The sequence below is a fragment of the Grampus griseus genome (genome assembly GCF_964374135.1).
Source record: "Grampus griseus genome assembly, chromosome: 19".
NCBI classification, from domain to species: domain Eukaryota; kingdom Metazoa; phylum Chordata; class Mammalia; order Artiodactyla; family Delphinidae; genus Grampus; species Grampus griseus.
In genome coordinates this window covers 4,085,321-4,095,316 of record NC_139013.1, presented here as the reverse complement: position 1 = coordinate 4,095,316, position 9,996 = coordinate 4,085,321, and the positions used below count along the sequence as shown (strand labels likewise).

The 9,996-nt window shown below is 55.9% G+C and overlaps 2 protein-coding genes across 3 annotated transcripts; one reads left to right on the top strand and one right to left on the bottom strand.

The window, feature by feature from the left end:
- Positions 1 to 421: 421 nt before the first annotated feature.
- On the top strand, positions 422 to 3,323 carry NDUFA3 (NADH:ubiquinone oxidoreductase subunit A3). Its single transcript, XM_082677295.1, has 4 exons — positions 422 to 468; positions 688 to 762; positions 2,564 to 2,641; positions 3,168 to 3,323. The coding sequence occupies exons 1-4, from the start codon at positions 459 to 461 to the stop codon at positions 3,257 to 3,259; spliced, it is 255 nt and encodes an 84-aa protein (XP_082533421.1). The 5' UTR covers positions 422 to 458; the 3' UTR covers positions 3,260 to 3,323.
- Positions 3,324 to 3,398: 75 nt separating this feature from the next.
- Positions 3,399 to 9,915, bottom strand: TFPT (TCF3 fusion partner). 2 transcript variants are annotated; one of them, XM_082677279.1, is made up of 6 exons: positions 9,524 to 9,915; positions 8,757 to 9,015; positions 5,802 to 5,872; positions 4,228 to 4,297; positions 3,925 to 4,143; positions 3,399 to 3,534 (listed from the first exon to the last, which is right to left on the bottom strand). In XM_082677279.1, exons 1-6 carry the CDS (start codon positions 9,544 to 9,546, stop codon positions 3,415 to 3,417), a joined length of 762 nt encoding a protein of 253 aa, XP_082533405.1. In that variant the 5' UTR covers positions 9,547 to 9,915; the 3' UTR covers positions 3,399 to 3,414. The 2 variants fall into 2 exon arrangements, with proteins under 2 accessions (XP_082533405.1, XP_082533406.1); XM_082677280.1 differs by lacking the exon at positions 9,524 to 9,915 and adding an exon at positions 9,317 to 9,405.
- Between the last annotated feature and the right edge of the window lie 81 nt (positions 9,916 to 9,996).

Genomic DNA, 9,996 nt, shown 5'->3' with positions numbered 1-9,996 from the left:
CCTCCGTTTGCCCATCTGTAAAATGGACTCTCATAAGTAAACTATAAAATGACTGATGCATTCCGCCTTAGCTGGGCCGCAGTAGGAGGACTGAAAGTTACTCCTCTGGAACGACTTTCTAGGCGGAGAGAAAAAAAGAGAGCGGCGGCAGGTGCGCCAAGACAGGTTTGCGCTTATATCTGCAGCATCACCTCTTTCCCCCACAACCATCGTCTAGGACCGCTGTTCTGCGCCAGTGCGCACGCGCGGATTTAGCCCGTGGAGGCTAGCGGGCCAGGACCACAACTCCCAGAGTGCTCCGCACCCCCGCCGCCGTCTGGGATTGCTGTTCTGCGCCAATGAGCACGCGCGGACTCCGACTGCGGAGGCCGTGCCCAGGGACCACAAGTCCCAGAGTGCTCCGCGCCCTCGCCGCCGCAGCCGCAGCCGCCGCCGCCGCCGCCGTTGCCGAGACCAAGATGGCCGGGAGTAAGTGCGGGTTCTGTCAGCGCGCGGGGATGGTACCGGGAACCCCGGGTGGTGCCAGGGGTAGGGCAAGACGGAGCCCCCGTGGAGGCGGTGGGGTCCGGGCCGGAGGGGGGCGCAGAGGTCACGAGGGAGCTCCTCCAGGGCGGGGGTGGCGCGAGAGGGGTAGAGGTCACCGGGGGCATCACCTGCAGGGGTGACCCTTCTCGCCCACCCTTCCAGGAATCGCCGCCTTTCTCAGGAATGTCTGGGCCAAGGAGCCGGTGCTAGTGGCATCCCTCACCATCGGGGGTCTCGGTGCGTGAGTGCCCCAGGCGCGAAAGTGCATCACCCCCAATCGGCGTCCCGGCTTTATCTCCTCCACCCCCTAGAGGTCCCACTGCCCCTCACCAGTGCTCCATCGCCCCCCCCACCATCGTTCCATCCTGTATCCCCGAGGCCCGACCGCCGTCCTCAACGTTCCGTGTCCCCACTTGTATGCCAACCTCCCCCACCCCTAGTATTATGACTCCTCCACTACCCCATCGCTCCCCACCCCGTACACACCCACCCAAGAGGTCCAGAATCCCTTCAAAGAAGAGGTTGTCAACCCTAGCTGTGCATTATAATAGCTAAAATAATAATAATAATAAATGAAAAGTAATGTCCTTATCCTCCCCTTTCACCCTCATCGCCCCCCCACCAGATTCTGAATTGAATTGGGTGGGGTGGAGGTGGGGCTAGGGAATCTTGTGTCTTGTGAAAATCCCCCAGTGATTCTTACGTGCTTCTGCGATTGAGAACCTCAGCTGTAGAACTGGGCTACTCAGATTTCAAGGTAATGCTGTGGGTCTTGGTGAAATACAGGTTCTGTTTCCGTAGGTCTGGGGTGGGTCTGGGGATGCTGCATTTCTAACACGTTCCCAGGTCTTGTCAATACTGCTGGTTGGCAGGCCACACACTGAGTGAGGTTCTAGAACACAGTTGCCCCACACGGCAGCCACGGGTCGCATGGGCCACTGAGCACTTGAAATGGGGCCAGTATGAATTGAGATGGTATATGTTACCCTGATGTAAAGCATACACGAGATTTCAAAGACTTTGTATAACAAAGCGTATATAAAATATCAATGTCTTTTATGCCGAGGATATGTTGAAATGCCTTGGGTATACCAGGTTAAATTTATCTTTTAATTTGTATGTTTTAACTTTTTTTTATAAATTTATTTATTTACTTTTGGCTGCTTTGGGTCTTTGTTGCTGCACGCAGCTCTTCTCTAGTTGCGGCGAGCGGGGTCTACTCTTTGTTGTGGTGCGCCGGCTCCTCATTGCGGTGGCTTCTCTTGTTGCAGAGCACGGGCTCTGGGCGCGCGGGCTTCAGTAGTTACGGCACGAGGGCTCAGTAGTTGTGGCTCGCAGGCTCAGTAGTTGTGGCTCGCAGGCTCAGTAGTTGTGGCACACGGGCTTAGTTGCTCTGCAGCATGTAAGGTCTTCCCGGACCAGGGCTCGAACCCACGTCCCCTGCATTGGCAGGCGGATTCTTAACCACTGCGCCACCAGGGAATCCCTGTATGTTTTAACTTTTATGTGGCTATTAGAAAATGAAAAATTACATACATGTCTCTCATATTTATGTCGGACAGCACTGACCCAGAATATTCCTTTACATGCCCTGCCCCACCCGCCATGACTCCCTGCTCCTACCCCAGGTAGACTGTAATTTCACAATGACTGTTTTTTGTACAAAACCTTCTCCTCAGTTTGTAACAGTTCATGATTTCTCTGTAACGTTCCCAGGAACCCCCGACCCACACCCCTTAATGTGCTCCATGACTCAAATGCACTCATCCTGTGACCAACCCTTTCTTCCTTCCTGTGTCTTCTAGATCCCACAAGTCTCTGGATGCTTGGCTTCCACCCTCACTTCCAAAAAAAAAAAAAGTCTTATAAACCCTTCTGCTGATGTACGGGGCTCCCAGGGTGCCAAGGGGCCTCCTGGAGGCGCTGGACCCCCCTCCTCCCCTCCCCGCATGCACTTGACCCCCATCTTGAAAAGGCTCAGCTACGGTCCCCGCCGCCACCTCCTTCCCCTGGGCCTCACCCCTGTGTCTCTCCGCAGCTATAATTCTACCTGCCCTCAGCCCCTACGTCAAGTACTCCATCATGATCAATGAGGCCACACCCTACAACTACCCAGGTGAGTGGGAGCCAGGGCAGCAGCCTTGGACCTTGCTGAGCTGGGAGTGGAATGATGATGGGCAGGTCTTTCCTCTGCAGAGATCCAAGATTCTGCAGTGCAGTCTGGACTCTCTTTTTTTCCTTCAACAGATATAATCCACATGCCGTAAAATTCGCTTTGTCTGTTTTTGCACTTTGAGTTTCTGTCATGGTTCCAGATTTCTGTCCTTGTCCGGGTTCGCAATCTCTGTTGCTTTCTGGAGTTTCGTCTTCCTGGGTCTCCACCTCTCCAGGTCTCTGTTCTGCTTCCTTGTGTCTGTTGGGTCTTTCTCTGGGTCTCCTTTCTGTATCCATCGTTCTGGTTTCCCATGTCTCTAGGTCTCTATCTCCCCACTTCCCTGCATCTCTGATTTTCTGATCCTTACTCTCTCTTCTCTCTCCCCGGGGTCCCGTTTCCCTCTTTGAAAGTAAGCTGACAGGCCAGCCCTTTTCTGTGGGCCCCCAGCGATCTGCTCGTCTCAGTGGCCCACCCTCCTGTCCCACAGTGCCCCTCCGAGACGATGGGAACATGCCTGATGTGCCCAGCCACCCGCAGGACCCCCAGGGCCCAAGCCTGGAGTGGCTGAAGAAACTGTGAGCTCCTCCATTGACAGGGAGAGGCCCCCTCCCTGACGGCCCCCAATAAAAATGTGAAAATCACACCCAGCGTCTGAGTGTGTGCGGCTGCAGGTGGAAGCAGTGGACAGCGGGCGAGGCGAGTGTAGGGGCTGGTTTACTGGGGTGGGGGTGGGGTCAGTCAAAGGCGGGGCTGGCTAGGGTGGGGTAGGGCAGCAGCTTGTCCGGCCCCCGAGAAACCCAGCTGGAGTCTAGGGCCTCGTCCGCTTCAAAGCTGAAGTCTTCCTCGACCTTAATCTGGGGGAGATGAGAACAGGCGTGAGAAGGGCCCCGGCCTCGCTGTTCTTTCCCAGGCCAGACGGCGTCCTCTGTGCACCTCACCAGAAGTCCCGGCATCCCCTGCAGTGTCACCGCCCTCCCCTGCCTTCTCTCCCTCCTCTGCCGCCGACCCTCCCCGGTTATCTTTTCTTCTCCCCAGAGCTGCCTCCACATCTTCCTTGCCTCCACGCAAGCCCCTTGCCTGGCGTCTTACAATGCTTTCTCCTTCCCCGGCCAACACCAGCCCTGTCCAAGCCTTCCAGCTCTCCCAGCCTTGCAGGGCCCGGCCCCGCCCCCCCGCAGCGCAGCAGGGAAGCCCAGGAGCCTCAGTCCCGCCCTGCGGACCCCTGGACTCCAGGCTGCCCCCACCTGCACCGGGGCCAGTTCTGGAGTCAGCGCAGCTCCCACTCGGCGGCCGTCCCGGGGTGCTCGCCGCCTCTTCCGCCCGCTGGGCCCCTCGCCAGGGGCCGGGCTGCCAGGTTCTGGGGGTGCAGGCGTCCTTCTAGGCGGGGACAGCCCCTCTTTCTCTGGAGGCTCGTTCTCGGCGTTGCCTGGGGTGGGGGCGTCTGTGCCCTGGCTGCCCTCATCCTGGCAGACAGGGAGGTGGGCGCGTGAAGGCTGCGTCCTGGGCTCCCGCTTCTCCCAGCCCACCCGTGACCGCATCGCACTCACCTCCAGCACGATGGTGAACTGGCTGGCGCGGTAGTCATCACCGTAGGAGTCCAGCACTCTCATGAGGAACCTGCAGCCGGAGAGAAGCCGCCGGGGGGGGCAGCTTTATCTTCTGGCGGTTAGGAAGGGGGCCCACGACAGCCCAGCTCTGACTGAAGCCAAGGCTGTCCTGGACCCAGAAGGTCTGAGACACCCGGGTGGCAAGCACTTGAGACAGCCAGTGGGGCTCTGGGCAGGACCAGGTGACCTGCACCTCCGCTCCTGTTCTGTAATCTGGAGGTGACAACCCCACTGGGCGGCCCGCTGACCACGACACTGCAGCTTGATGACAGCTCTGCAGTACTCGGCTTGTAAACGGTCAAACGTAAGTTATTTTCATTACTCCCTGGGAGGCGGGCCCGGAGCACTCTCACTGGTGATGCTGCCTTCTCTTCCCCACGCCTGCTTCTAAAAGCTTTTCGATTTTTTGTTTGTTTTAAGCTCTGATTAGATGGTCCCCGTAAGCCAGCGCCTGGGTGGAGCGTTTCACGCGCACAGTCTCTTATTCTACAAGTAGGTATCAGGTGTCCTCTCTGTGCTATCCACCACGGAAGCCACTGATCATCTGTCACCATCCTTGAGCGCCTGCCACGTGGCGAGAGTGACTGAGGAATGAATATTTTAAATTTCGCTTGATTTTAGTTAATTCAGATGAAAATCGAACCACGTGGCTACCAAGCACATGAAATGAGGCTCGTGCAACTGAGGGAGTGAATTTCCAATTTCACTTCGTCTTAATAAACTTGGACTGTGACCACTGAGGAACTGAATTTTCAATTTCATTTGAATGAATTGAAATTTATTTTAATGAATGTTAAAATTCCACTTCAATGTAAAATAAAGTCACCACCTGCAGCTGGCATCCTGGACAGCACAGGTGTGGACAAGAGGAGGACCCAGGAGCTGAGCCCTGGCTACTGCAGGTTCAGGGTTTGGGGAAGTGAATGAACCAGCAAAGAGGCAAGAATCAACGGCCGGGAGGAGGGGAAACTGAGGCAGATGAGTGACCTGGCCAAGAAAGTGCTTCAAAGAAGAGGGTGTATCCACTGGGTCAGGTAAGTGGAGGGCTGGGGACTGACCGGGGGTCTCGGCATCATGGAGACTCTGTCATGAGGCCTGTTCTCCACGTTTCAGGGAGGTGGGGACCCAGTGGAGTGGCGGGCCGGCCCCAGAGCTCACTCCCCATCCGGGTTGCGGTGATCCGAGGCGGGAGGCTCAGCTGAGCTCGTCCCCTGTGGGCTCCCATTTAACCCTCAGCAGCCTTGTGATCTCAGTGTTAACCCTTAGTTGACGGGGAGCTGGGGCTCAGAGAGGGGACGTGGCTTGCCCTGAGTCACACAGCAGAACGGCGCTCGAAGCTGAGTCTGTGGCCCTAAGTCTGGTCTCCTGCCTTCCGCTGCACTCCATACAAAGGGAGCACACCTCTCCCCCAAGGCCCAGGGCTCAGCTTCCTTCCAAGGCCCAAGGTGGTGGTGACAGGGGTTGGGGAGCAGAGGCAAGCGATGCAGGCCCAGAGCAGGTGTGCAAGGGGTTACCTCCGCTCCTGCTGGAGTCTCCGAGTTATCCTCTGTACCTGATGGAGCCTGTTCAGGACCCGCTCGTTCACCTGCGGGGAGGTGGGAGAAAACACAGGTCAGCCGGACTCCGCATGCTCAACACGTGGTGAATGGGACCCAGCTGGAGGGCGACTGGCCCAGGGCCATCCCGGGGCCCCCAGGGCCTGCTCCTTCCCCCTCCTCACTGCCTCTCTTGCTTCTCTCCCTCATCCACGCTGCTCACACTGGCCTCCAAGCTCACGCTTGAGTCCCCTGACACCGTCCTGTCCTGGGGGCTTTCCACGTGCTCTTCCCCAGGTGCCTGCCTAGCTCTCTCAAAGGCTGCACTCAAAGGCTACCTGCTCAGACCTCTCGTTAATTGCAGCAGCCCCTCCCCCACTTCCCACACCAGAGCGTCCCCCCCCCCCCCGCCCTCTCAGCTCCACTTTTCCATCGCCTATAGCCTCTCTCTCTATGCAGTGTTCTCACTCTCCGTCTCCCCCAACAGAACAGAAGCCCCAAAGGACCAAGATTTGTGCCTCTGTCCCCGGTGCCTTGAGCAGACCCTGGCAGAGGGGGTGCTCCCTAAATACTGTTAAACAAATGACTTCACCTAGTGATAAAGTGCTTGAAGGACACCAAACTGGTAGATATGCTGGAGATAAGGGCAGGAGGTGGCCGCTTTAGTTAAGGTCATCAGAGGAGATGTGTGCCCAAGCGTGAAGGAGTATGTTCTGCTCCTGCGTCAGAAAGACCTGGGTTTGAATCCCAGCCTACCACTTCTCAGCTCTGTGACCTTGGGCAAGTTACTTAACTTCTCTGAGCCTCAGGTTTCTGCACTGGTAAAAGGAGAATAATAACAACGTATTCCTGGCGGGGGACAGGGGAGCTAAGAGCAGAGGCTCAAATGCAACTCCATTTGAGCAAATGGTTGAGTCTCTTTGGACCTCAGCATCCATCTGTTAAAAAGGGCTCAGGATGCCTGCTGCTTGGGGGGCGCTGAAAGAGTTCCCAGATGTCCCTGCGTAAAGCCCCCAGAGCAGGCCTGGCACGCAGTGGGTGCTCACAGGTGAGAGTGCTTGCTCTGACAGCACCACCCTTGCTGTCAGACCCTGTGAACACACAGTGACGTGAGGAGTCGTGAAATCACGGGGTGGTGGGGGGAGAAGAGAGAGGAGTGGTCATGGAGAGAAGAGAGGTTGGGGTGAGCTGAAGGATGAAGCGGAGGCAAAAGCTACCTGGTAAAAGATACATAGTATCTGGTTTATGTATATTATGTAAGTTTATATTAACACGTACATAAAACCGTATTACAGAGTGCTGCAGGGACTTCCCTGGTGGTCCAGCGGTTAAGACTCCACGCTCCCACTGCAGGGGACGCAAGTTTGATCCCTGGTTGGGGAACTCAGATCCCACAGGCCACACAGACAAACAAACCAAAACAAAAAACACCAAACAGTACTGCTAGGGACGTCATCAGGTTAACTGTCATCAGGTGTGTGTCTGTATGTCTGTCTGCTGGGTCCGTAGGGAGGACTGGGACAGCTGGCCACAGGGTACGCATAGGTGCAGCCTCTGTGCAGCTTCAGGGGAATATACTTCAATGCCTGGAGCTGACCTGCTCCAAGCCCACTGCCCTCAGCCTGGCATTCGAGTCCCCTCCCCAGCGTCCCCATCAGACCAGACAGCTCTCCAATCCTGAGTAAGCCCTACGCCACACAGAGTCCTAAACGTACCTTTCCCTCCAGCTTGACGTGTTCCTACTTAATCTAAGACTTGATTCAAACCTCACCTCCTTATTAGTTCTCTAAGTCGTCTCTCTCTCTCCCTCTCCTTGACTTCTACCCTAGCTCAAGCCTTCTCCTCTCCTGCCTGGGCCACTACACCAGCCCCCTTCCAGAACTCCCCCACCAGCGTTGTTACAGGTTGGATGGTGTCCCCCCAAAAAAGGTGTGTTGGAGTCCTAACTCCCAGTGCCTCAGAATGTGACCGTATTTGGACACAGGGTCTTCACAAAGGTAATCAAGTTAAATGAGGTGATTGGCCTTAACCCAATATGACTGGTGGCATCCTTTTTAAAAGAAATTGGGATATACACACACACACAAGCACGGGAAGATGAAAGCAGAGATCTACAAGCAAGGAACACAAAAGATCTCCAGCAAACCACCAGAAGCTAGGGAGGATGCCTAGAACAGATAACAGATTCTCCCTCACAGCCCTCCGGATGAACCAACCCCGCTGACACCTTGATCCCAGACTTCTAGTCTCCAGAACCGTGAGGCAGTACATTTCTATTACTTAGCCATCCGTTTGTGGTTCTTGATACAGCGGCCCTAGCAAAAGAGTCCAGCCAAATTCAGAGAGTCTTTCAAGCACTGACCCTGTCCCTCCCCTGTTTGAAACCTTTTGATAGCTCCCCATCACTCTCAAAAAAAAAAAAAAAAAAAAAAAAAAAAAAATCCAAAGCTCTTGCTCTGGTGTTTGTGGCCTTTCAAGATCTGGGCCCTGCTTACTGCTCCATCCTCATTCTCACCAAGGAGGCTAATGCAGTGATTCAGCAGAAAGAACCTGAGGCTGGGCAGAGGCGTGGGGATGGAGGGGAGGAGAAGGACCCCAGAGAGATCTGAGAGGCAGGACACAGGACAGGAGCGAATGATGTCAAGGGTATGGGAGATTTGAAAAGTTTGATAGGTGGGCAGCAAGAGAGGCACCTGTGAAACATCAGTGAGCTGATCTGGGTTGTCAGATGATGCTCCTAGAGGAGACATCTCTCCAAGGTGCCTTGCACAGTGCCTGACATATAATAGGTGCTAAATAATAATGAATGAATAAGTGAATGGAAAATTCATTCAGCCGGGCAAGGAAGGCTGGGCATCTAGACAGGCAGAGACTGGGAAGGATTGGTAATAGAGGCCAGGGGACCCCAAAACAGGGGAATCCACACTCACCTACCTGCTCGATCTCCCGGCAGCGTCGACCTAGCGCCTGGTACTTCCTGCGGTTTAGTTCCCGCTGGCGCCGCCGCCGGCCCCGGGCTGCCTCTTCCTCTTCATCTCGCTCCCGGAGCCCGGAGCCACCCAGACCCCCAGACACAAACTCCACTTCTGTCTCAAGCTCGCTCTCCAGGATGTGACCACCGAACAAAGGAGGCAGCGCCAACTCTGAGCCTGGCGGCGCTGAGAACTCTTCAAAGCCCACAGCTGCCATGGTCCTGTAGAGTCAGTGGGTTCAGGGACCCTGAATACCTAGCCCTTAGTCCCTCCTCCCACAGACCAGAAGCCCAACTCCCAGACCCCTCCTCTCTCTGATGCAGGAGTCCGAGGCCCCCAGCCCACCATTCCCAGGATCCAGAAGAGTTCGAGCCCCGACCCCTTCCTCCCAGGATCCAGGAGTCCAGGGCCCCAGCACCCGCTTCCCAGTATCAAGGAGTCCAGACTTCCAGCCCCTTCTTCCCCGAGTTCCACGGGGAGTTCAAGCCCCCCAAGCCCTCACTCAGACCCAGGAGTCCTGACCTCCAACCGCCTCGCCTGTCAGATCCAGGAGTCTAGACCCGTAGCCTTTTCCCCCAGGATGCTCGAGTACGGACCCCAGTCCCTACAAGAGTTATAAGCCAAAGGAGTTGCAGGAACTGCAATCCCCGTCAGTCCTCCGCGCAGAAGACCGCTCTTATGCAGCCGCAATGTCTTTTGGGATTCGTAGTTTTCCCCAAATCCACTCACCCTTCTCTCTGCTCCAGTTCCATCTCTCTCCGACTCCGGGGTCCCCGGGCCTCAGAACTTCCAACCTCGCTAACCTCTAGGTTAAGTCGCTCGCAAAACTACCTTTCCCATCAGGCTTCACGACCCCAGCATCCGGGACCTTTGCCGCTACGCCTTCTGGGAGCTGTAGTTTCCTATTTCCGGCTCCGCTCCCCAACCCCTCCACCTCCACCTCGACTCCTGGCTGAAAGCCTTGCTTTCTCGTCGAACTCCTCCACCAGTGGTCTGAGTTGCCGTCGACTTTATTCTTGTCTTGACACCCTGTCGTCAGATTATGGCGATTCTCCGCTTATCAGGTTCAGTCCACAACGGGCGTGAGCCGGATAAAGCGCCTCTTCTCTCCGGATCATCCCTTCTCCGCCCAGCGGCAGGTGCTAATAAAGTTGTTGTTCCAAACGCAGCCAGGAAAGACGCGGTGCAGGGGCCAATCAGAG